This window comes from Leptosomus discolor, chromosome 20 (genome assembly GCF_034619465.1).
Source record: "Leptosomus discolor isolate bLepDis1 chromosome 20, bLepDis1.hap2, whole genome shotgun sequence".
Lineage (NCBI taxonomy): Eukaryota > Metazoa > Chordata > Aves > Leptosomiformes > Leptosomidae > Leptosomus > Leptosomus discolor.
The window spans coordinates 7,514,336-7,541,911 of record NC_141410.1 but is presented as its reverse complement, the minus strand read 5'-3'; the positions used below and the strand labels follow the sequence as shown (position 1 = coordinate 7,541,911).

Here is a 27,576-nt window from a genome sequence, read left to right as displayed (position 1 = left end):
CCCTTTCCTGATGAAAAGATTACAACTCAGAAAGGCTGTGGGTAAGGTAACCTGCCCTCCGGGCCTCTCTCTGCAGGCAGCATGCATTTCCCCCAGGCAGTGTTCAGAGCCTAACGGTGGGCCACAGCCCGCTTTGGACCGCATCTGTGCTGCCATCACACCGCCCCGTGTGCTCCACCGGGCCCTCCCCGAGCCCGTGGGGCTGGCACGCAGAGGTGCACGGCAGCAGAGCACCCCGTTCTGCTGCACCGCTCACCATCCCGTCTCACCCGAGAACCCAGCCAACGCCGTGCCTCTCCGTCCCGCAGACGCTCAGCTCTGGAGCTCACAACGTGGAGCAGACACCCATTATTACCCTACCTGGCAGGTAAAAAGTGTTTTTTCATGCTGGACTCTCAAAGCAAGGCTGCAACGTTCCCTCTGCCCACGCAGCTAACGCCCCTCGTTCAAAAGCTCCCATCCACACCGGGAATGGTCATCACTTCCAGCCTTCTGACTCAGCTCCCGGGACTGCACAGCCTGTACCCTAACGGGAGGGCCCACCTCCCACCCAAACGCCAGGGAAGCAGGGAGGCAGGTACCTCCCAGCCGTGGCACTGCCACAGGGGGCCCAAGGCCAGAGGCTGAAATTACCTGCTCAGGCAGCAAAGGGAACTGACACCAGAGCAGGAGATTGCCCGGGCTCCCAGCTCTCCACTTGGGGTTCAGTCTCGAAGTTAAACTCTCAGCCTTCCATAAAATGCCACTTCTCGTGGTCTGTTGCACCCACTGACTCGGGCAGACTGCAGACAGTGATCCTGAGTGTCGGGTGAAGGCACGTCTCGTGATGAGACTTCGCACAGCCAGGCTTCAAAGTAGAAGAACACTGCTTCGAGAGTTATGAAGTAGCGGGGAGGGAAAACCTCATACCAAAGAAATAGCTCAGATCCACACAGAGACAGAAACATCTATCTGCTGAGATGGATAATTAAACACTCATATTTAGACAAATGAATAGGTGAGAATGAAATTAAATTCTAATTATCTTTTTTGGGGGGGGAGGGGGGAGGGATAGGGAGCAGAACCAAGCACTCATTCCACATCTCTATGCCGTTATCACCAATTAGATTTCTGAGGCTAATGTACGTCCTGCTTTAACGGATTATCCATCCAATTGAAATCAAATTACTAATAATTTGCAAACTATCAGCTACACAAGCCTATCCTTGGGTTGTATAAAGAGTGGTGAGCATCAGCCAGTCCCTTACAAATTAATAACAGAAAAGGGAGGGGAGGGAAATAAAAACCATAGCCAGGCAAGCAAAGGTGTTACACCTGCTACTGTCTCTCCCACCTCCTCACCCATCCAAGGTCTCAGACACGGTGTGATCAGTTAGAAAATGTTCAACACAAATGACCAGATGGGCCCTCCAGCAACAGGAACGGGTTCCCAGCACAGCTCTGCAAGCCGGGAGGGCAGTCCGAGGGGCAGGCAAGCTGGGGGAATTAACACCCTGCCGCATCGGGCGCTTCAGCAAGGAGGGACCAGAATGACAAGGGTTTGCTTTGTGCAAAGAATGAAATTGCTTATATATGTACGTGAACCAAAAAAAGACATTAACAGGAAGGACTGAGGCTATTCACAGCATCTCTGGAGCCTGTACTGGCATGAGAATCCAGCCCAGAAAAGAAAGTGACAGAGCTGGCGAAACAACGGCGAGCAGCTGGGAGAGTTTTCAATTTTTAAGCTGTTTCTTTCCTTCCCTGTCATTTCTTTTTTACCCCAGCGGTCCCTGCAAGCTTTCAACACCAGAGTGGCAACCACGGAAGAGGCCAACGGAGTGAGTGAGGCATCCCCATACGTTTTGTCACCCCAGGGGCAGTAACAACCTCAGGCTGCAGCTGAGCTTCTGCACTGGGGCCAGCTTGCTTCCCGCTGCTCCCTTTGGCTCGCTCCACCGTCCCAGGTACACGCTGCAGCAGCCAACATGTGAGTGTGGAGTGTGGAGAACACCAGGCAGGATTCAGCTACCAGAACAGGTCACCACTGCCAGAAGAAGAAGCCATCACAACGCTTACCCTCAACTGTCCCTTTCTACTCCCATTTAATTCTAAGACCAACACTTCCTCCGGACGGAGCTGATCTGTACCTTTCCATTTTCTAGCACAGGCAAGGCCACAGAGAAGAGAAAAATACTGACGAGGTCTCCCCACATCCTCTGGTTTAGAAGACTGCACTGAAGGGATGGTGTTGGTGAAAGGGGTGAGTGAAGGACTCCTGTTCAACCGGCACAGCCCAACACCACCATGGTCACAGGGAATTCGGTGTGCCCCAAGTCAGGCCCCAAGTACCACCATCCTGCATGGAAGCACAGAGCACTCAGGCACACAGTGAGGCCCATGCAGTGCAAACCACAAAGCTGCAGGTAAGCAGTTGGGGAAGATATATTTGCAGGTGCTACTATGCAGGCTGCTTGGTTGGACGGTCAGAGGTAGCTCCTCTCTCCTCCCTACTCTTCGCATAGATCACTGTCTCTGCTCCCACAGTCTCCCCCTATCCATGTCACGCTATTTTCAGGCAGCCAACCTAAGGAGCTTGTGCAGGCAATGAACAGGGGGTAGGCTCCTCCAGGAAACCTCACACATGATGTCTGGAAGAATGGCCTGGACGTGGGGCACCTGGGTTATCTCCACCATGGAACCGACGTTGCAAGGGTCAAACACAAGGAGACACAGAGAGCAGCCAAGAGCACTCGTGGGTCGAGATTTCACTTGCTTTCATTCTCACACTTCACCTTTCTTTCTGTTCTCATATCTCCTTCCTGGGCAAGAAGGGATTTCTTGCTGTTTATTGTATTTTATCCTGCAACATCCCTGAGAAGTAAGTAGCCATTTTCTCTCTCTCTCTCCCCGCTCCAATATATGTCCTCATTAGGTCAACGACATACTTCCTGGCACTCTGGACCAAGTCCAGCCTTTGCCTCCCAGAGGAATCTTTAATATATTTATTGAATACAGTGACTGTTATTAAGTGGTGCATGGTTCAGAGAAAAAAGGGGAAGGAGGGAGGAAGGAGAAAGGAGAAGAGAAAATAAAGGGTTGCAGAGGAAGGCAGAAGGGACTGACAGAAAATAACCAGTGGAAGCTGTGAAAGAAAAGTGTCATAAAGCAGTAAAATATGTCTCCAGCCACAAGAGGGGCCCTGCCTCCCTCCTTCTCTTGAGTCATGGCAATTAGAAGAAGGGCTGTCGAATCTAATCTAAGAGCCCGATTCACGGCTGGAGCCCAGAGCCCTGCTCTGTCATGTGTCTGGTCTCTCTTCAGTTGTACGCTGCCTGGAAGAGCCTTGTCAGCTCAGCCCAGACCCCAGCCATGCTCTGGCTTCCACAGCAGGCAAAAAGCAGCGTTGTGTGGCATAACCTGCCACAAAACTGAGCTCCACCGGGAGCAGGGATGTCACACAGCTCTCATCCCAGGGCAGCACCAGGGTGGACTGTTGGGGAGCACCGCAGGAAGAGGCCAAGCAAGAGAAGGAAGGCAAAGGCAGCGTTGTGAGCATTGCACATCAGCTGAGAAGGCACTGGGACCTCGTGGCTCTGAATTACAAGCAGGTGCATGTGACCAAGATAATGGGGGGGTGCTTGGGTTTGATCTTCAATCAATTAGGGAGTCAAAGAGCAGCAGCCTTATGGGATATAAGAAATAGCTTTCCACTTAGAAAGGCAGGCAGCGGAAAGGCTGGCAGCCGTTAGCCATTAAGGCTTAGTGGAGGTCAGTAATTTTGCTATTAGAAAATGGACACTGAGCGAGGAGAAGGCTGTAAAGCTGGTCTGCGAGGTGAGGGATGCTGGGGGACAGGGGAGAGCAACGTGCCCCTGTCTGGACTCCATCCATGTGCGTGTGTGAACAGGGGCAAGGAGAGAGCGTTCCACCATTCCTTGAGTAAGCACCTTCATTTCAAATGCTCTCCTCTGGTTTGAAATAACACTAATCCCATGCCAGGTGCTAGTCTACGGGGTCATATTGCTGACACAGCCAGAGAAGATTCAGGGGTGTGGGGGTCAGTGACATAAAAAAAGGAGGAAGGACTTAAGGGCAGTATGGGGTTCTCCAGAAATCTGCTTCTCATTGCACAGACACCCTGTTACAGGACGACTTTTGTTATTTCTCCTCAAAATGGCTTTTATTTCAGAGCAATATTTGGCAAGGAACCCAGCCTGTTGTGTGCTCTCATTGTACAATCTGCTCCTACTGTTGCTCCCAATCCTCTTTTTTAATAAAAGAATTTCAAAGGCATTTTCACCACACATGTCCATCTGCACCTCTCCTGCCTGTTACTCAGTCCACTATACATGATTACTGATATCCCATAAGGATGCCTTCAGAGACAGGTCAGGTCAAAAAATCATCATTTTAAACAGGTGCTGAAGTATTATTGGAATTATTGCCTCTTCCTATTAGCCATGCCATCACATTTTGCTGGGGACTTAAGGCAAAGCTGTGCGTGAGCAGTTCCTAACCTACCCTGTTAAATCTGAGATGCTATCATTACATTTCTCCTCTTCTCTTTCCCTCCTCTCCCATACTAATGAAAAAGGACAGTCTTTAAAATAGAAGTTAAATTCATGTACCCACAAGACAATGATGGGCTTAAATCCAACAGCATGCGAGGATCTTACTGTTCAAGCTGAACCTTACTCTCAGGCTACACTGGCTTTCCTCTGCTTGGAGATTCCTGGGATAACACAATGGAGATCCTTAAAGGCAGTTTGAACCTCAGCGTGAAAAAGCTCACAGGCTGTTCCTGAGGTAAAGCAGTTATCAGTGTCGGCTGGAATCTCCCAATGAGCGTAAGGAAGTTAATGCTCCCCAAATTATTGCAGAGCAATGGAATTTGTAATCTCAGACTTCCTCTGCGTTGTTTTTTTGTGTCTAGGATAAACCAGAGAGCAGTAACAAAAAAGCAGACCAGCATAACTTTGGGGTTAGTTTGCTGGAGAGAGGCAGCTTAGTTAATAGTCTGCGAGAAAGGAAAAAGTCTTCATAAAGCCAAAGTTTCTAACTGAAGTCTGCTCCACATGGTTCTTGTGCCAGTTCAGCTATGCCAGTACTACTGTGACTAAAATAACCATCCAGGTGACATAGGTGTATCGGTATAGAAATGCCCTATGCTGATGCAATTCTTTTCCCCAAACAGGAAAAACTATTTTCATAGCCAGCCAAGCACTCTCACCGGGAGGCAGTAAAACTTAACCAAACACAGTAATTAAGGCGATGCAACTGTTGCATGGAGGCAATGTTGTAAAAAAGCAAGATTTTCAGGAACTCCGAATCTGACTGAAAGAAAAAGGCTTTTCCTCTGCTATGCTGTCCCAATAATCTTCAGAGCTGAGTGCTTACAGTCTGGGTATCAAGCTACGGTATCAAGCTCAGCAGATGCCTCTGGTTATATGAGACAAGATTTTAAGCCCTCTGTCTTCCAGACAGGAGGCATAACACAAAGGCTACTTAGCACACCCTGCAAAGCAGGCTAAAGAGGACTCAAGGGGTCTCACTACAAGATGAAAACATTCACCTTTAAGCTTAGGTCACTTGGATTTCAAAGCAGATGAGCCAAGCTCACTTCAGTGTGAGGCTTGGTTTCCTTAACTTATTTACATACGTGTAAGACAGCAAAGAGACACAGTTTTGCAAGGACTTGGTTGTGAAATGAACTGGCATGCACTAACTTCAGTGCTAGTTACAGGTCTCTGTTCCTTTCTAGGACTGCAAGAACACCATGAGGTAGGTTTCCCCTGCCTCAGACCTCCTCTGAAGGCCATCACCATGGGCAATTGCCTAAGATCACATCACTGTCAAAGGCTAGAGTGAGGGACTAGCCAAGAAACTAAGCTTCCGACTCCTGTTCTAATCCCTAGAGCTTTTTCTTCACCAATGCCCAGGCCTCAAAGTACCAGAAGCACAAGCAATTCCCTTGTGCCACCAACGGAAAGAAACAGTCAACATTAAGGAAACTGGGAATAGAAGGAAAAAGAGAAGGCCACGATGTTCAAAGCAATAATGGGAGTGTTTATAATGCGAAGTGGGTGCAGGTGTCCACAAGGGCCATCCGGGGGTACAAGAGGAAAACACAGGTTTGCTCAGGCCCTGACCTTGTTTTCCTACTATCACAGTTTAACCTATTTCTTCCTCTCAGTGGGAGACAATAAAACCTCGGCCCAATCCATCACCAATCGGGGAGGATACAACAGGTGAATTAAAAACAGAAAGCAGATGGGGCACTGTCTCTGCCGGGCCCCAGCTGTCATGTCTGCGAGCTGTCTAGCCTTTATGATGCTGCTGCTGTCTCTGGAGCCAGCCCCACCACACCTTCCACCCCAGTCCCTGGGCTGCTAATGGCACTGGGAACAAAGCCAGAGCCTGCTCCCCCCAGGAGTGGGGTCAGGTGGCCTTCCATTCGTTGCTCTTGAGCAGGTGGAAATGGCCAGGCCTCCCCCTCTTTGGGCCAGGAGGGCTGGGGGACACGTTTGCAAGAGCCGAAATGCTGAGGGATTTGAGCAGTAGACGTTCCCTGCCTGGGCACCGAGCACTGAACTACGTGCCCTTTTTTTTCTGTTATTGCTGTGCTCATCAAGAGTGCTGCCCGGCCCCTCTCTGCTCCAGCTATCCTAGCTTTTCCCACACACACTGTATCAGAGCTCCCAGGAAAATGCAAAGGAGAACAACTGCACAAAACCAACGTGAGTCTGACCTACCTGGCAAGAATCATGCATTCCTCTAAGGAATCAAGACAGAGCTTAACCAAGAGACCTCCAGACAAACTGATCGAAAACTACTGAGGAGCACAGAAATGGTAAGCTGGGGGACCGCTGGCTAATAACTATTAAGTACTTTTTCTTCATTTCCTAATAAACACGGCAAAGCAATTACAGTAATTAAAGATTTAAGATAAGGGCACTTTATATTTGGGGAGCCCAACATATCAATTATATAGTTATCATGTTGTTCTCCCTCCTAATGAGACAATCTAGCTCTATAATTTTGCAGAATTAAAAGCACAATTAAAGGGGGCAGGAGAAGAAGGGCAGTTTACCAAAACTGATTAGGAGGGTTCCCTCTTCTCCGTAGCTCCTGTGCATATGCACAGTGCAGATGCATTCCCCAAACGCCTTTTCATTTCCAGGCGATAGCCCTTGAACATGGCTGTTGGACAGCTGCAATGATAAACCCAGACTTTAATTACAGGCAGGGTTTATGAGAAGAGCTGGTTACTGTTTTGTCTCCTACTTTCAAGCTCTCAGTTGCTGAATGTACCAGCATCTGTTGGAAGGCAAGGGGGGAAATAGCTTATCTACTCAGGAGCAAGGAACACATAAAACATAAGAAAAGCAATTACATGCCTTCGGTTTCCACTCCTCTGTTTTTATAGGGCTTGTCTTAGAATCTGAGTGATTTTATGCATCAGAGGAAGATGACAATCAAGATGAGTTGCAATGATATGCATGAGGGCCTGAGACACAGTGCCTCTACGTATTTATTTTCCTGTACTTACAGGTCCTCTAAACATCGTATTTTTTAAAAGGGATGAGAACCCAAAATTTTGCAGCTCACTATTACGGGCACTAAGACCACCCATTGAGAGCCCAAGTGACAGCTACCAGAACGTAACTCAAGACAATCCCTTCTCCTCTTCCTTTAACCCTGCATGATTCCAGGATGAATGCGTACGGTACTGAGAAAGACACGATCAAAATACCCAAGTCCTGAGGTAAGCCCCACTATCTAAGTGACTCTTTGCCTACTGCAACTCCATTACTTCTACTTCTAGACTACAGAGGCCCTCAGGATCAGTGAGACACAGCTATGCTCTTTGACACTGGTAATCAACAACATACAACAACCACCACTGCTGCTACCGCCTTCCCAAACTTTGCTCGCCAGCATTAAATTATCCAGTTCATATTACATCAGAATTTGGGGACGCTTGAAAGCAAAAGGCAGGACTTTGGACCCAAACACCTCTGTGGATTTTCAGACAGCTACGTCAAAGGCCCGCAGATGACTTATCGGTCATGCAATTCCTTGGCCTCACCAGGCACAAAGACACGGAATGCTGGACGGAGGGTGAAACACAATTTACAGTCTGCAAATCCAGACACCTTCAGTGCAAGCACAAGGCCCCATAGAGCCCTACTCACCCCAAACAGGAGTGAGTAAGTAGAAAAAGAGGACCCAGCTACTCTTTCTGAGCCACAATGTGACATTTGCACTCTAATTTCAGGCCCTGGAGGTGACTCCATTGGGCAGCCCAGGCAGTACTGGCCCATAAAGGCTGGTCACCTGCTGCCCAGTTTTCTCTGCCTTTGCTCTTGCAATGCAGCACTCCCTGGCAGGAAAGTACCTTCTTTTCATGATACTGATGTGGAGATCCTCCTCCTGCTTTACTTCAGGGTGTTGACCATTGCTCTTATCACTCTCTTCGCTGTCATCACTATGCGAGAAAATTGAGGTCAGCTCTTTCTTCGGGATCCTGGTCGGAGGTAAGGGGATCGTCCTCTTCTCTGCCAGGCGACCCCGGTTCTGGCGCAGGATGGAATGAGTTGGCATGGGAAAGGGCAGGAAGAAAAAAGAAAACAAGAATTTGGTTAGACAACCCAGAACCAAGCAGCTCCTCTCAACAGCTGCCTGGGAAGGCAAGGCTGTTAGCCACTGCAGGTTTCACAGCAGTATGTCGGGCGGGCAAAGGCCACGTTCACTTTGCAAAAGACTTTTCAGCAGAGGCATAGCTATATCTAGTTCTTCCAGTTCTAACACTCAAGTCACGCACTTCCAGCCTCTCCCCACCTCTTCATTCATCCACGCCAACAGGAAAGGACGATGGCAGCAGAATTAGGCACCCATCTCTCTCTAGAGAATACTTCCTACCAAAGGTGGCACATTAACATAGCAGAACAGGTTAATTAAACCTTTACCAGTAGCCCAGGGAAGACGTGATCCAGATAATCCAGAACACTTTTGACTGCAAAGGGAAAACTGCCCATGCCAGCCAGCAGCAGGCTTGCCTCTCACACCAGAGAACAGTCCACATCAACTTCAACTTGAATTACGGAGGCTACTCTTCACTGTTCATTTGCATGTCGAGATGAATCTACCAGGTCTTGCCTCGTGCAGACTTTCCCTAGGTGGTCCTGGCAGTGTACTTCCCTTAATTTATTTCCGACAAGCCACAAATAAACAGGAGGAAAACTCCCAGGAGGCAAAAGCTGCTTTTCCACGGCACGTCTGTTGGAGCACAGAACCTGGTACAACACGACCCTGGTCCCAACCTCCTATCTTCTGCAAGTAGTGAGAATGCGTTACAGATTGCTCTGTGCCTGCACCCTTTGTGCCTGATCCACAAGAAGATATGAGCCTAAGCTAAAGTGTGTTGGGTTTTTAGCTCTCATGGGGATGGAATGTGTTTCTAGCACTTGGGGTGCTCAGCTTGACGTGTGATTGACCAAGACAGAGAGCCACAACACGAGCACTTACAGCGGAAGATGTACACTGGAAACCCAGGGAGACTGTAACGTCATTGCCCCACAGAATTCAAAATTTTAGCAAGTAAAATCATGAAACTGGGAAGGGAATCACAGCAAGACGAAGCGAAGCACAGTTCCATGCAGACTCCTTGTACAGGTACGTAGGCATACTTCCTTCAACAGGACAAGTCATAGAAAATAATCACAGGATCACAGAATGGTTTGGGTTGGAAAGGACCTTAAAGAAACATGGTTTTAACAAGGATTGGAACAAAAGGAAGAAAGGTGTGTGAAACAGGTCAAGTAAGTGCAGAGTAACATTTAACGAGTGACAGTTTCTCCGAAATATCTACTCCAACTTTCCAAATAAATCTGGCGAAATGAAAACGTCCTGGGAAAGCCAGTCAGGCTCTCTGCAGGGGAGAATGGAGGAAGACTAAGTGATAGAAGAGCCCATGTTTTTTTAATTAAACAAATTAAGAACTTCCCACAAATACAAAACAAAAACTTCTTGATTACCTCTGTCAATAAATTCCAGTTGTGGTCATTAAGGGGAGCCCTAATCATCGTGATAATTAGCGAAATCCATCTGGAAGGCATCACCCCAAGGAGGCACATTAGCTTTCCCATTCTGATGCACATTCAAGCCAAGGACACAGCTGTCTGTGAACAGCAGACACCCAAGGGAGAGCAGAGCAGTGGGCCAAACTGGCTTAAAAATGGGAAAACGCGTGTATAGGAAAAAGACACACGCTTTCTTCTTGAGAGAGACGTGAAGAAGAAAAATGCACCCGTGGACAGCAACAAGGTGAGCGCTCCTACACCTCTGAGTACATCCCAAGAACAAAACCTGCCTCGAGCTGCCTCTGGCTTTGTTATGAGTCCAAATGCCCAGACTCAGACATAGAATATCCTTACCATGAAGGCTGCTGGGGACTCTCAGAGACCCAGGTGAACCGCTACGGTGTGAGGGGCCAACTGCCTCGATGTGACAAACAGCAAATGCCTTCCCTCACCCCCGTGGGCTCCCCTGCACGGTCGCAGAGATCCACCCCCGTGGCCCTTTCCAAAGAGGTTTCTCACTGCTCCCCGCAGGAACACGCGATATAACTTGTGGCTCTCCTTCTCTTCAATACTTTTTGCGTCCCAGCTGCATTTCCACCCCTGCCCCCTTTCCTGCGCCGGGGCGTACAGAGGGTGTGCGCAGAGCTCACCCTCTGTCTGAAGCCATCTCGGTAACTCTGGTTTGCACAGTGTCAAAAGGACAGTGGGGAGAAGAAGAGGAGAGAAAGGAGAAAGCGAGGGGAAGGGAAGGAAGAGCAAGGACAGCAGCATTCGCACCAGATTTGTGTCACACTGAAAAGCTAGGACTCGATCGCAGCGTGAGCTTTATCACACCAAAGCGTTATATATTTTTCTGAAGTTGCAATTTATCATAACAATTAAAGAGGGAGGGAGGGTGTGCAAATTTCCGCTTCAAAATAATTGCAATTCACTCTCTGCTGTGACTTCACAGGCTAAAGAGAACGGCACTGATCAGATACTAAAAATCATTTTATGGCCATTATGGTACCTTCGAGCAGTTACCGGGTCTCAGTGACTGCCCAGGGACTCATCAGCCCTAACAAGAGTGAGAGCGCAGCAAAAAGGGAAGCACTAAACCTAGAGAAACAGCCCATCGGACCAGGAACCCAGGTTCCTCCTTTCCCCTGCTCCTCAGAACACTTATTCTTTGTCTTCCTGTAAATAGTATCCTTACACCTAAAGCTGTTGCATATATATACACACCTACGTACATACACAGATATGAATACGCCTACCTATGTAGTATACAAATACATATACGTATACCTATACAGCTATCACCTAACACACAGAGAGCTCCTTCCCCTAAAAGACAAACGAACCAACACGACTGGAGATGAGAATCCGCATCTGCAGCAGCCTCTGCTCACGGACGACCTGTGCTACTTGTGTTCTGAGCAGGGGCCAGACAGGCGCGGCGGCGGGACGAGGGCCGCGGTGGTTCCAGTGCCCTTGCAAACACCTGCACTCCAGCACTAGCAACGCTTTTTTTTCAAGTTGTGTTTACTTTGTATTTTGTACTTTTGCCATGAAGGTTTGGTGCATTTTATTTATTTATTTATTACGTTTCTCCATTCCCAGAAAATTAAAATAGACTGAGCCAATCAATTTTGCCTTTTATGTTCATCTACAGTCAGTTTTGAATCAATTGCACTTTCTTAATCTGTTTAGAGGCATTCACCAGTAGATATACATTACTTTTAAATTAAGCACAAAGGTAGCCAGAAGCCTGGTCCAGAACCTCCTACAATCAATTGTCTTTCCATTGACTTGAAAGGGCTCTGGTCCAAGCTGTAAATAAAAAAACCACTCATTTGTGAGATGCAGTCCATCCAAGGAATCATTCCTATGACTCTGGCTTGTGCTAGAGTCCTTTGCCAGTTGGACAGACAGTTTACAGGACAGGAATGTACCTACAGAGCTGAGCAGTATATTGAGATACCTACAGTTCTTCAGATTCAGGGTCATCAACTATCGCCTGGCATGCAGTAAGTATGCACTTAGCAGAGCGGTGTTACGTGCAACAATATACCCAGAGACTGCAGTGGCATCGCTATATATGGGAAGGTACATCAGGATTTATAGATATTTGATGTAAGCCTCATAATCTCACATTTAGAAAGCTTGTATTTGCGTGACAGTGTCATTTCAGAGGGATCTCGTGCATTACTGGGATGCTGCCGTTGAACCGTGAACCCTGGAAGAAGGTTGGAATGTTTTAAAAAGAAAACTGCCTCCCAATTTGTTGATACTTGTTGGGATGTCTGATGCTTGGGAAAACAACCCAATCCATAGCCACTACTGCCAGAGTGCCAGGCACCGCGGGGTCTGGCTCCCCCATTAAATACCTCCATTTTTGCACACATGAAGGACAGGGGGAAGGTGAGCTTTGCCAGCTGGCCTGCTCAAACAAGTAGGGCTGTTTTGGCCCATGGGTCAGGAGCAGCATTTTCTAGAGCTGCAGAGCCAACAGCTGTCAGCACACGTGTGGTACCCCCAGCAAAAAGATGAAGTACACGTAGCGTTAAACACGTCTTCTAGGTCAGTCCAGCAAAGCCAGGTTCCCTGCCCGCCAGCTCCTTGGCCCAGGAGTACAGACAGAAGGGGGTGTAAGGAACAGATGACACCCCTGAGAGCAGGGGGAACACAGGATCCCCACCGAGGACCCGTTCTCAGCACACACCTCGGTGGGTGAAATACAGCCAGCCCGGCAAAGCGCTGCAGTGGAGTTACCGCACAGGTGCCCTCCCCTGCTGCCCTGCCAGGAACCCTCCAACAACCTCTTCGGTGCCTGGGAGGAGTCAAAGATGTTTGCTTTTAGGACAAACACTGACTCAGCTCAGAGGAAACCTCTTCAGGGCTTTCACCTTCCTTTCACAACACAAGGATTTCCCCCACCTCTTGGATAGAGGGTGGGGGGTGGAGAACTGAATATCTCTTATCTTCTCTTTCATTAGCGTAACTAGAAAGTAAAATGTTTCTGCAATTCTCCAAAGTTTTTGCAAGGGTGAGTGTTGAGGGCACTGCAGAACTGCCTCATGTATTAGGACTCCCTTCCCTTTATACATTGTTAAAGATTAATTTTGTGGGTTATGATTCCAGCTAACAAAACACAGCTGGAGTTTGAGTCAATAACCCTCTATTCCCCAGACACATTCAGCTACCCACCCAGCCGTTCCTGCGTCAGTCCAGCCCTCAGTCACTCACCACTTCACCCTCCTAGGGTCTTTTGACACCATTAATTGCTTTCATTGCCTCTCAAAGTATTGTCTGGGTGGGGGGTTGCTTTGTTTTTAAAAATCACAGGCAGGCATATTTCCTTTCCCCAGGAAAAATCAGATGGGTACCAACGCGCTATTTAAAGTTACCAATTACCCAAATCTAGAGATGCAACAGCAAGCAAAAAAAAAAAAAAAACCCAAAAAACCAACAACTTGGGAACAGTGGCAGGTTACCTGAGCGGAGAAGCCTGGAAGCCCGATCGTTCTGTCATGAAAGCAAAGCACCATCGGAAAGATGGAAAAGAAAACAGTGATGATATTTCTTCCCTTCCAGAGAGCAGGGGGAAAATTCCGCTCTGTGTGGCTAAGCAAGGTCAGTAGTTACAAAATAAAATCTTTCTCCCCCCCCACCCATCCAACCCCCTCGTAGCTCTCCCCTGGAGCCGTGTTCTCCCAGCCAAGAATACCAAAAACCGAACAGTTGCATAAGAGCCCTGGGAGAGCTTGCAGATGGAATGACGGGTGGAGAGCAGAGGACTTGGGGGAGAGACAGGAAGGGAGGGTTAGGAAAGGTTTCCTGCCCTGGGAGCTACTGCAACAAGGTCAAAACAGCTGAACGCCCTGGTGTGACATTCAAAGTCAGCCAGAAAAGGAAAGATTCCTCGCAGAGAGAGTCCCTGGTGAGCATATAATTGATCCCAGCAATGGAAAGGCCTCTTGCTATGAGAGCTGCAAGGCAAAAAGCTCCATGGAAAAAAAAAAAAAAAAAAAAAAAAGCACATGAAAGCAAAGCTTTTGCCAGTCCGCATGAACTGCCAGCCAAACGCTGGACATCTGATCCCATTGGGAAATGACCCAAGAAGATGAGCAGGTGCAGTCCCTACGGACACCGCTGCTTCGGCGGCCAAATCAGTACCAGAAACAAAGCACAGAAATGCAAATGCACGACGAGTTTGCACGCTGATAAAAATATCAAAGCCGTTTGGCGAGATGATTCACGTGCCTGTGATTCAACTCTCAAAAATAATTTCTATTGGATTAAAAAAATCCACCCCGCAGAAATCAATGGCACATGCATTCTTTCTGTCTACGTAGGTCTGGGAAATACAGGGAGCAGACAGGGAATGTTGGGGGGAGGTAAGAGGGGAGGTTTGTGCGCTGCCAATGCTGGGAGCTGAAGAATGCTAAATCTTTTCCATATGTGAAGGAAATCCTCAAGTCCAGACAGCATTTTCTCTCTCTTTTTATTGATAATAAAGATAGGGAAAAGGAAAGGGGGAGGTTCTGAGAGCCTGGAATATTTTTCTTTTACTTTTTCAAACGATAAACCTAGTCAAATGGCTTTAATTAGGGAAATTAGCCAGCGATGGAGCCCACACATCCCCCTGTAGGATAACTGACAGAGTCTGCATTTACCTTCAGCTGTGATTAGCGTAAACACCTAAGAAAGGGTCAGTTGCCTTCCAAGATAATCCTCCACTCTCCCCGGGGCCTTCATTAGGCGTTCTAGGCCAAGTGCTGCCAGGCCGACGTTCCAGCAGCAGAGCCGGTACGGGCGCAGCGCGGCTGCCCTGTGCTTACCAGCTCCTCTGCCAAAACGGAGGTCACAGACAGAAAAAGCTGTCCAGCCTCTCGTCTTACCTCCTGCTCCGGTGTTCGGTAATGAACACATGAATAAAACCCTCGGCGGCCTTCCGCTGCATCTGGTTTTCCGCCTCCCTGGCCGCTGCAGTCCAGCCCTTCAACCTGATCACTAATAGGTTTATTATTGATCATCTCTTTCCAGTGACACCAATGGTACACTGGAAGTTGTTCCGGCACAGGAGGGATGGCCCAAAGTACAGAGGGAACAGCCAGAAACGGTCAGGCAAAAAATAAAATTAAGGCATTACAGACGACAAAGACTCTTCCAGGTTTTGGGGACTGTGTCACACGTCATCAGAGTGTCATGAAGGTGGTTTACAAGTTCTGGCAATGACTAGAGGCAAGCTGAGGAGGCAATTCGGCACAGCCAGACAGGTCTAAGAGCCGTAGCCCGCGGGACAACAGGTTCTGGGAATAACTGTACCCCAGCAGGCTCTTTAGGTCTACACTTGATGATTCCTCATTAACAGTTCTGAGTTGTCATCAACTGGTTTATACACAAGCTATCAATTCCAGTACAGACAGTCCAGGCCCATTTTTAGGGTATTCTATCTTGAGAGAGAGAAAGAGGGGAAAGTATATCGAAGAAGAAAATGACTCTTAACCCCCACTTCCCTGTGTGATCCTAGGCCACGCGCTTGACCCCACTGTGCCCAGTCTCCCTGCTAGAAGCAGCCATTAGTAACACTTTCTCTCCCTTGTACCTGTTTCTCTACACTGTGTATATTGTAAGCTCTTTGGAGTAGAAAACACATGTTGAGTCTGAGGCTGTGCATAGGAACAGGGCTGTAAGTACCACTACAACTGGAGAAAACATCCACGTTTTGAACCAAAAGAAAGTTACACAGAAGGGAAGCTGCAGCTCTTCCCATCAATATTAACAACATTTTCTGAAGCCCTAAAGAAACAGATGAACAAGATCTGTGAACAGAAGGGAACGTTTCCCATTTATTACCTCTGAGTGAGTTATAAAGCCTAAAGGATAATTTGCTAATAGAGTGAGCGCTACGCTTTTCTGGAGAAGCCAACTGGAATCTCCAGTCTTTCAAGGGAGGTAACTCTAAGATAGAAAATCTATCAGTCCTTTGGAGCTACCTGTTTTCAAAAACTCTTTGGAAGAGGGCTGAAAAGTGGCCTGGTCTTTGTTTTCTGTGTCTGTTCCACATCAAATAACTTTGTCCGTTTCAGTCTGAGGTGGCAAAGAAGGAAGCAGAGATGTGAAGCCAGGTCCTCGGGCAATGTAAGTCACTATTAATGGAGTAAAAGTCAACTTACACCAGCTGAGGATGTGGTACCACTGATGCTATGTCCTAAGTAAAAGCAAACTTTACACGTTTTTCTCTTTTTTTCTTTCCTTTCCTGCTCCTCCTCTCTGGTGAAGAGACAAGGAGCAAAAGGGCACGGATGCTTTCAGACATTTTCCCTTCTTTTCACACACCTCGCTGCCGTATCTTTCGAGTAACAGAAAAGAGAACAAAATAACTGTCCGCCATTCCCCCGGGTATTCATGTTTCACTCTAAAGTTTCACTACATCAGGTCCGAGAGAACACAGCCTTTCCCAGCGAGTCTGAAATACTTCATCAAGAGGAATTTAACTGGGGTTTGTACTTTTATTCCGCTCTGGAGACACACACTTAAAGCATTTCTTTGAGATCCTTTGAGATCAATTCTTTGAGATTTCCAAGTGTGGCTTACAGCCTGCTCAGCCAAAAGGACACAGACCCAGGCTTTGTTCGAGTCCTACAAGAACGAGGACCAGCCACTGCAGCTTTTCATTGGGCAGAGCGCAATTTCTGCCTCAAGGTCTGTTTTGAGCTTTATTTTTTCTTTTTTGATAAGTCTTCACTGTCATAAAGAGCAACTTTCACAGAGATCAAACAGAAACGTTAAACAGTTCCTCCCAAAATGCATGTTGTTGCTGTAACAGAAACCAAAACAGGCTTTATCTAAACAGTTCAGCGTGTTTTACAAAGTTCAATAATTATTACCTTCACTTAACGGGACAGACAGACCTGGATTTGTTGAGAGTCAGCTCCTCCTTTTCTTTAGTTGTCCATATGGAAGAAGATTTTGCTGCTGCTGTAGTTACTGAGAGCTACAGCTGGTTCTTCCACAAAAATCAGGTCCAACACCATCCTAAAAGCTTGCTTTCCAAACTATTCAAGTGCTCCATGATCACTGATGACTTTGAAAACATAGCTCCTTAGGGCATCAGTGGAATTCGCAGGCTCTCAGTCCCTAACCCCAGTTGTACTCGCCTCAAACACCCCGGTGTTAGACTGACCCAAGAAATGCCCCCTGTCCATCCCCACAGCCGGACCACTCTTGCCAGAACGAGATGGAAACTAATCAAGAGGGCAATTTTTCTCGGCTTTAAAAAAATTGATTTCCCAGCAGTTTCCCTCAAAACTGAAGCAACCAAACTGACGAGAGCAGAGAAACAGCAGCTGCTCCACACAGCGGAGACAGAGTAACCAGAGCTTTGCATTACATCCTAGTATTCCCCAGGCAGGCTGGTGCTGAAAACCAGCCACATCTGCCTCCATGACAGGACCACCCAGCAGCGCAGCACCATCCTCCCCGGATGGCAGACATGCCTCTTCAGGAACCTGGAGCTCAAGCCTTCAGTTAACACCTGCACAGAGGCCATTCAGGCCGGTAAAGACACAAACACATCCACGCTGTAGTGTTTCAAGTCTGATCCCAGCACTGAAGAGCAGACCAGAAAAATCTGAGGAGAGAGCTGCCACTTACTGAGCGAGCAACAGCCAGGTCTGCCCACGAAGCTGCCTCGGAATGACTCAGTCCTCCCAACAGCCAAGCAAACTTTGAAAATCCAAAGCAAACAAGAAAACTACAAATATTAAGGCATTGCTTCCACTTTTGTAAAAAAAAAAAAAAAGCCTGGTGTTTAAGTAGACATCTTAAACTATCAATACCAAAGCAAAACAGAGAAAGGTGCAGTTCATCCACAGATGTGGCATGACTGACAGAGTTTGTCTAAACAAAACGTGTTCTGCAGGCACTCAAGGCTTTGGAAGGACCCATTTTCACAAGTCCAAAGCTCTGACGCTTGCTGCATGCGCAAGTGAAGCCATAGCCTCCCTGGAGCCCCTCCTCTATCCCAGAGAGCCAACAGCAAGCAAAATCTCGGCCAATAAGACTGTCATCTGCTATAGTGACACTGCCGTTATGCAATGCTTTGCATGTGGAGAGCACAAGGTATTTTATAAGCTTTTGTTATTTAAAAGCTTTTATCCCATCTGGGAGGCCGGTGAGGAGCGGCAGGTCCATTTCACAGGGGCGCGAGGCGTGATGAAGATATGTAAAGGATGAACTAAGTCACACAGAGAGGCCGCTGCAGAGCCAAGAGCACCCTGTTGCGCTTCCAAAGCCAGAGGGACAACATATTCACATCCCGTGTGGAAAAGAAGCTCCGTGGACCCTTTTCAACTATCCCAGGAACTGGACTACAATACCTCAGCGATGCCTTCTAGTGCTATGGTCATAAATGCAGCCTTTCAAGTAAAAAACAGCTGAAGATATCCCTCCCTCTCCCTCCCAATCTCATTGCCTTCATATGTGCAGACACCCAGCCTCCACTCGAGGAAGCAAGAAGGATCTGTTTCGAATAACTGGAAGGGACTGACCCTTAGCTCTTCTAACCTGGGCAGCAACACACACCTGTGACAAAGAGCCGTCCAGGCACAGAGCACCCATCACTAGACGCGGGCGTCACTGTTCAGAAACAATCAGTTCCGCACTAAGGCTGCAAATGGCATTTACCACTGACATCAGACTCACAGAACCACCTTACAGTCAGTTTGGGATGATGACCTGATTTTACACCACAGGCACAGCCTGCACAATGGGAGAAATGACTTGCCCAAGATTTGTTGGGTAGATGACAAAGCGAGGGAGAACCAAGAAGGGTTGTGTGTCCGTCGCTCCTCTGCTCCTACTGCTAGATCACACGTGCTTCCAGCCAGACCACAGGGCTCGGCTTCTCAGTTTGTCAACCCCTTCAAGAGAGCATCTTCCTTGCTATCACACGCTGTATGGTGGCACTGTTACCTCCTTCCACCACCCTCTGCGACGTAAAAACCAGAAAAAGACCATTTCCTCTTCTCCTCCTTTCACTAGTGCCTTTCCTTCAACTGCCTGCGCAGCTGAAGGTACCCTTTTCGGTAGTCTTATTCATTTTGCGGAGTTCTGTCTCCCTTCCCCACATCCCTCGCACTCCCAAACCTCCACAGACTACCTATGCAAACCGCTCCTTCCATTTCCACTTCACGATTTGCCTGCCACACCTGGGGGATTTCCCAGCAAATTGTATTACTTTATTTGGTCAATTGGCCTACAAATTGATTTTCCTGTACAAATAATGAACATTTATGGTTATTTTCCCCATAGACTGCTTTATTTCCCATGTAACAAAGACTGATTTCCTGCAGTTTTTGAGACCCGAGCGTATGATCAGCAGTTACTGTGACCCCTGGCTGATGGATGGCAAGGACTTGAAGCACAACAGGAGGGTTTGGGGTTTTTTTTTCCCCTTACGCTCTAATAGTACCACAGACAGAGATGACAGCTGGAAGCAAACACTGGTACCAGACCAAGCAATTCTACAGCATGTTTACTACAGGAATAAATTGTGCTGTTTTAAAAGACATTCAGTCCCGGGACCAGCCACCACATGGCCAAGCAGAAGCAGATGAAGCAATGAGGGGTACAGAGCGCAGAGCAGGGATGGCAGGAGGCACCGAGCCACCGCAGGTGCCTTCTCTGTCCACCAGCACGCCCAGGTGCCCAAAGCATTTGAAACGGCAGCCCCTGCGCGTTGCAACCTTTGGGGACCCGCTGCAAGGACTTTCTTTAATCTTAATTACGTTGTCGTGGAGGGAAAGGGAGAAGGAGTCAGGGAAGAAGGGTTTCTGGAAAACCAGCTGGGAGTGAGGCGGCCTGGCGTGGTTTGTGGGCAGGGACTGGAAGCGTTGCTCTGCACTCACCTCCCCAGAGACGCAGCGACAGAGCAATAGCTCCACAATACATTTCATTTCCACTAATGAGAAAACGACTTTTGAGACGGAGCCTCGAGCAAGTTTTGAAGGTCACTCCCGCAGGTGTGGAAATGAATTGGACTAGATCAGGGTCCAAACATAAGTTATTCCACTTAGACCACAACGGGTTATTTGTGTGCATGGGGGGTTAATAGCCTCGGGGCGGTGATGCGTGCGTGTGTTTAATTTAATACATCTTGATGGCTGAAGCTGCTAGGGACAAAGGCCTCAGCCTTAGCACTGCGGAGAAGCAAAGATAGGGAGGTTTCTTAGGTGAATCTGAGAGCGAGGGTGGACACAGAAGAGAAAGTCAATTATCCGGAATAAGTCCCGACTGCCAGCAATTCCCCATCCCTGGTCCTCTAGGGGTGAGTTTGGCCCATGAAGTCTGACTTCAAATCCAATAAAAAATTAACTGATTTTGAACAACTACTAGACATGCCTCCTCAGAGTTTTAATACGTGCTCTTCAGCTGCAGCACAGAGTGAAATTAATGAAAGGAAAGAGAGTCTGGGAGTATCAGGCACGAGGCTAAAAGCACGCCAAATTCCTGCTTAGCTTCTCTGACTCAAGGGAATCCCTCCCTTCTTCTTGGCACGGCTAAGGACTGACCTGCCCTCACTCCATCAGAACGCTGCACGGCTGAGAGCACCAGAAAGAGGTATGTCATGACTGAGGATGACACCCACCCTTAACATAAGCTAGCCAGGGCAAGGATGCATCTCCCACAACCTACTGGTACAGCGTGCAGATGCTTCACTCCATGGGCTTCACAGTGACCGCTACATGGCAGGCACCAGAACACATCTCAAAGTCCACATCAACGGGGAAGTCAGTGCTACAAGATCAAGTTGCTTTCACACCCCGCTCCTACTCAGAAACCAGGTAACATGTGCTGATTAACCGTGCCAGGAGAGAGGGAACCTAATCCAGAGCCGGTGCAGTGAACTGCCTAGCTCTGGTGCTTTGTATAAAAAAAACGGGGCGTCAGACAGATGACTTGCCGTGGGCGTTGCAACAGCTCTGACACGGACAGCAAGAAGGAACCGATTACCAGCTTTACAAGGTGCAGTCCCTGGAATCACAATGTGAAACCCATCCTTCTCACTCAACAGCCAAGATGGGCAAACATTAAAGTCCAACTGCAGCGTGTCAGTAACAGCACACTGCAATTGTCCGTAGCCTCCCGCTTCAAGGCCTGCTGCTTTTGCAAAAAGGGCACACAGTTCCTGCTCTGAGGCACTTCGATATCACCTTCTAGGCACGTGAGACCAAGGGAAAGTACGGCAGGACAACTTGCTCATCATCCCACAGTAAAATAGTAGAGGATCCAAGACTGGAACAGAATGGTCTTGTCTCCGAACCTGGTGCTCCCACCACTCAGTAACCAGTGCACCCCTGAAAAAGAAGCCTGGCTGAGATCTACCTGTGAGTAACTGAAGGAAGATCGTACACTGCTGCTCGCAGTCTGTAACAAACTGTGGGTAACACGCTATGCCTGTGTCTTCATCCTGCACTCAAGAGTCTACCTGACTGTCTCATACGTGTTCTGCAAGCACTGGGGGCCGTGCGCGTCCTCCACGGTGACACTGCAGCACCTAGAACCATGTCTTCCTCTTAGACTGTGTGTATTAACAAAACCAAAGGATAAACCAAAACTACCCACATAAATATGCAATTAGTTGGCTCAGCACATCAGGAGCAACACGAGATGATACTGCATGATTTACAGTACATCTGTATATATAAATATAACACTGGGAAATAAATGACCAACAAATACAGTGGCTTTCCGATCAGTACTGAATGGAAGTAGGGAGTTCTGGGAGTTGTATGTTTTGAAGATAAACACAAAGAGAATATAAAAAAAAATCAAAACCCAAGAGAGGTAAATAATTCATCAAAAGAACAAAAACCAAGAAGCTGGAAAGAAAAGAAAGAAATACCAAAGGGAAGTTTTCTGAGCAGGTGAAAAAAACTTAATCTCTTATGGGAGTGAAAACCAGAACCAAAATTAATTGGAACAAAATTGGGGGGCAGGGCCGGGGGCATGTTTTTAAAGGTGAAACATTTTGTCTGGAAACTGTTGTCTCCCCTCTTAGGCATTTAAGCATTTCCCTGAGGTGGAAAACAAGTCTGCTGCTAAGCTGCTGACAGAGACAGCCTGGTCTTATGTGGCTTCCAGCAACACTTCAACCATGGACAGAGACTTCCAAGACAGCCACATATGAAGAAACAAACCTGTTCACACATCCACCCGAGCAAGTACTTCACAGTAAGTACTCTGAAGCAAGCCTAGTACTTTCTTTCACCCAAAGACCAAATCATCAAACGGTCTTAACGGACGTAAAGCCCTGTTACACAGCCTGCCCACAACTATTTGTAAGCCTTGTAGGTTTTCTTCAGTTCTTTGAACAACGAACTTCCTCCAGAAAAGGGCCTACATTCAGAAGCTTGTTGATGGCAATTTTTGCAACGGACATTCACTGCTTTAAAACACAGCACATCTGCAAAAATCTAGAATAAACCCCACACTGTTTTCAGCGCACACACTTTTGCTTTCCCTTGCATAAGTGTATCCCCCCAGGCTGTGGCTGCTTCCCATCACGTGCACGATGCCGAGCTGTGCTTGGAAAGTACCTGGATGGGATGCTATGATACTATCGTACCTAAACTCAGCCTTCTGAAGGAGGGGAAATTTGTGACTCAATAGGTGGCACTCTTCCTTCTTGAATAAATGTACTTGGGTATACTTTGCCGTCAGAAGTGCTGGAGAGCAAATTTAAGGTCCTGACTTCTTATTTATTTACTTGGTGATTTTCTGGGCCTGTTAAAATAAAAATCCCGGCCAAATACAAGCTTTACCAATTACACTCTGCCAATCCTAATTCCCCCCCTGCAGTTCCAAGAAGACACAGACTTCTCCGCGGTCGCATGATCCTCTTGCGCGTTATTAAGCAGCTCTGGTTTACCCGGCAAGCATTTGTGTTTGAGAGGTCCGTGAAAGTGAAATCCCACCCTAGGCACGTTTCCATCACCTCTTCCTCCTGCAGAAATCACCAGTTCCAATTAACAGCTTCGGTCTTCCCTGCAGACATCCAGGCACACAAAGCGTTGCAAGAAATGGTGCACGCGCCTCCTCGCAAGGGCGCCAGGCTGCTCTGGAGAAAACCTGCTTGAGGACTCCCTGGCTGCAGCTCAAGGGTAAGTCTATCTATCTACAGGAGCTTCTCCACTCATTAGCCAAATTCAGAAAAAAAAAGACATAATGTTTTGTGCCCCAGAGCGACAGAGGGCTTGTTTTCTAAACTTCTTTAGGGGCCCTCCATAGGGAATTAGTCATGGAGGTGAGTAATATCTACGACTTGACAGAGCCTAGGAGAGCGAGTAGTCATTTGACAGGTTAGAAGGAGCATGGAGCAGCTGCTATATTTAGGTGCCATTAGCAGGCACATGTCTTCACACATTTCTACAGGCACACCTGTGTTCCCGTATGTCCAGAAGGCACGGGAAGGCAGCAGCGAACAGGCAGTACCTTCCTCACATTTCCCAGGAAGGGGGTAAGAAAGGAGGGGATTCTCTTCTCCCTGCCTTATCCCCACCCGAGTTTACAGCCATTTAAATCCTGAAAGCAGAGCTGACACTTGCTCTCCATGATCACCACCTCCAGAGGCAGAGAGTTAGGGTCAATTCCATTCTAGTCTGAAGAACAAGACAAAAATACAGACCACATCTTGCTCCAGGTCTTCTGCCTGTGTGGACATTGCCCCTAGCTCTGGTAATGCAGAAAAACTTGTGACGTTTAGACACCGGTTTTCAATTGCTTCCAATTTATTGAATCTTAAATATTTTCAGTGAAGGACTAGACCCTTGCAGACTGAACTTCAGTCTCCTGATTGCAGGCTTGCTTTCCCTGATTATTTCCCAGAGACTCTTGGAGTCCATGCACCAATTAGGATCAGCAGACGAAAGGATGAAAAAGAGCAGTCGTGGCTGTGACAGTGACTCTGAAGCTGAGCTCAGAAGAGAGCGCTAAGCAACAGCTGGGGCAATGGCTCCCCTCCAGATCTGAAACACACCTCTGCTACTGCTCCTGTGTTGTCACCACCTCACCAGCTCAGGAAGGACAAAGCGAGGTCAGGGACCTTGGATGTCATTACACGCCAGCTCCATATGACACCTGCAGTGGCACTGACCAAGTCCCACAATGGCACGACACAGTGCACGACGACATTCGCTGGCCCTGCTGCACTCACTACAGAAGGCAGAGGTGCATCAAGCGTTCATCCACGCTCCCCTCCTCTTTCCCCTCAGCGCCCCTCTCCCACCAACTCCTAAAGCCAACTGAAAACCATCTCCCCTGCACCCTCCAAGGTCCCTGCGCTTTCAGCTGTGTAAAAAGAGAAGCAAACCAAGCGGCAGCCACCACCCCCAGCTGCCTGGCTGCCTTGCCTGGGGGCCTTACACTTCCCTGCAAGCAGCCCCAGGACTCAGCCAGCGTTACATGAGTCACCTTGTCCGTCTGAGTCTCTCCCAGGGTAGCGTGAGGGGGTGGAAAGGTTGGGGCTCACTGCAGGAATTTCCACACAACCCCTTCCTAACCGCACCCCGCTACGAGCAGCCAGTGAAGAAGAAGATAAGAAACAGCAACACTCACCAAGGAAAGGGAGAGAAGCGAGGGGAAAAGAGATGAAGGGAAGAGAAAGCGAGCAGGGATACAGGGCCCAGTGGCAGTCTATCTAGTGCTGGGACGGTACTGGTACAGGGATCCCTGATGCAAACACAGCTCAACAACAGTCTTGACAGGGAAAGCCCCCACACAGGAAGGGAACGCAGTCTCTTGCAGGTGGATTTAAACGATTTCTCTGGATTTCCCTCACTCCAGCTCAAAACAAAAGCAGAATGCAAATGTCAAAGTGCAGCACAACATCACCTGAACTCCACAATGGAGTCTCTGCACAGGCAAGAACAAAACAAGAACAAAACCCCGCACAAACACAAATTCTCCTGGATACACGGAGACACAGCCAAAATAAGAGTTAATCAAGTCAGGGGCAAAATCTTTCGCCCATTGGTTCTGGAGACACAAGATCAGGTCTGAGAGACAGCTCTTGAGAACTAAATGCCCTATTAAAATAAACAGGGATCAGATGGACAAATCCCTCCAGACATTTCAAAAGGTTCAGCTGAATCTCCCTCTGCACTGTATTCAGGCAGGTGAGCCATTCCCAAACAGAAAAAGATAAGAGTAAAGCAATACCAGGCACTCCAACAGGCAGAGGTCTGGGTTTGTTTAGACACTGGGTGCCAGCTGGAACTCTAGAAAAATCCCCTCTGAAATCACATTTAAAGTTGGGAGAGCAAAAGAAAGGCAAGGAAGAGTGTTTAAAAATAAGAATTAAATTAACAGTAATTGTGGATTCTTCAGCAAAGACTGCAAAGGTGGAATTTAGGTGGAAAGAAATTCTGACCCCTTGGGAGGCCACTCAATGTCCACCGATTCCTGCAGCCTCCTGAGATGGTATTTACTGAGCCCGGGAGGTCAGCTGGAAGAAGGATAAGGGGAAGGAGATTAGAAAAGCTCCACCTCCTCTGGAGGAGGGATCCCGCACAAGAGCGCCTTACTTTCAGGCAGCTCTGTTGTGCTGCTACCACTGTTGCTGCCTTTCTTACCTGGGAACAACCAGGCAAGCAGTGAATATGCTCTTTAAATCAGGAACATGTAGCATGAGCTCCTGAGCTGTTGCCTCTCACCTGTTATCTCCTCCTCAGAGTCACCAACTGGTTTTTATTCCAATTAGGCCAATCTGCAGCTGGAGCACAGCTTACTTTCTCTTGAAAACAGAGTTATACGCTGTCATCTTTGCGAGGAAGCAAAGCGCAACAAGCCCCCAAAGTTTGCTGACTGCTCTGTCCTGTCCAATCCGCAGGGAAAACAGCGTACAGGTGGCAGGGAACGTGACGAGGAGGTAGAAGGTAGCTCTCCTGGTTGTTATAGATCCTTGGATTCTCCAGGACCTGCACTAAACTCTGGGTCTTCTGGCTCATCTCCAGCTGATCTTGTCCAATCAAACACAGAACTTCTCTCTCATTCTGGCTGAAACTCAAACGCCTCATTAATTTTCAGAAGATGTCTCCCAGTCTTCTATAAACTGTATCCCACCTCCCTTGCCCATTAGCTCATCTACTGGTTTCTTTCTTCAGTGCTGCTTTTTCAGCCCCTTTCACGCAGGTACACACCATCCTTATCACTGCAGTTACCAACACACCGGGAGAGAGCAAGAGCACACTGAGGTATCTATCGCTGCAGCACATACTCCTGTCTAGATCATTATTATATATTCTTCGGCTGCAACAACAGCGAGGAGTCCCCAAACAGAACTCCATGGTGCTAGGTGCTGTACAAACAGAACAAAGGAACAAACCTGACCCCGAGATCTCTGCTGTTTAAATACAGACAACACTTGTAAAACTACTTGACGGCTTCTTAACCTCGTATTTCCCTGGCATTTTCCCTTCTTGCTAATTTTATTGCAAATGCAACAGTGGACATTTCATACAGTGAAACAATTTCTTCTGAAGCATGTTTGCAACTGCTTTGTTATTTCCTTCTGGATTTTAGTCAGCGTTTCTGCTACCACAAAGAGAGACATATGTATTTTTTAAACTGATTACTCAGAACAGCCATGTCACCTCATGCACCAGAAAGGGGCTACACTTGACCTTTAGTTAACAGGAAGGGAGCTCACACTGCACTCTGCAGCAGCAGCTCTCTGCAGCCTATTAAGAGGTAATTCAGCAATAGCAAGGGAAAGAGAATTAGTTCAAATACATTTCAGGCTGCTTTGGTCAAGACTGCTTCATCCAAGTTGGGTAAATGCTCTCCCTGCGCCTTTTGGCTTCCACCTCTAAGAACCTGACTTTTTGCACATACAAGACTTCAAAAAAGGGCTCCAAATTCCTACAGGGTACGTGGGCCAGATGTGCCAAAAAATAATAACCAATATAATGCTGTTTCTAGAACTCTACCGACAACCACGGTCTGGGGGGCAGGGGGGCCAGGCTGGGCAGAGAGGGCAGGAGAAACTGGGAGCCAACACATCCTCTGTATCAAGCTATCCCTACCTTGAAAGTCCCCAGCAGATCCTCAGACTGTTTCTTAACAGTTCTTTGCTGACAGTAAGGTTGAAACCGGGGAAAGCTGAGACACACTAATGCACACTCCCCCCCAAACCTTGTGGGTATCCCAGTGGGAGTTAACGCAGCGTTAACTCCCACACCCTCCCCTTTATGGCTTTGTGTACACAGCAAGAAGAAGGAAAGGTCTCTAAGTCTCCTGAAAGAAGGGCCACCACAGCAGCTCACAAAGAGGGAGAACTCTGTAAGCAAAGGGTTTGGGCCAGGAGATGCTGGACCTCCACCCCACGTACAATCATCTGCACTCTGTTAACCCAGGCAGGCTTCACTTAGAGGCATCATATGGCTCCAGCTGAGCCTCTTGAGGTTTTTCTTCTCACCCAGTTTTCCACCCGGGATGACCAGCACACAGGGCAGGGCAGCCATTT

The 27,576-nt window shown here is 47.9% G+C and overlaps 1 protein-coding gene across 2 annotated transcripts in view; it reads right to left on the bottom strand.

The window, feature by feature from the left end:
- The window catches only part of SAMD11 (sterile alpha motif domain containing 11), a 123,806-nt gene that overhangs the window by 77,941 nt on the left and 18,289 nt on the right, over positions 1-27,576 (bottom strand). For both annotated transcript variants that reach the window (XM_086476189.1, XM_086476190.1), the window contains exon 3: positions 8,381-8,559. In XM_086476189.1, coding sequence (XP_086332315.1) covers positions 8,381-8,559 — 179 coding nt within the window. The remainder of the gene's footprint in view (positions 1-8,380; positions 8,560-27,576) is intronic.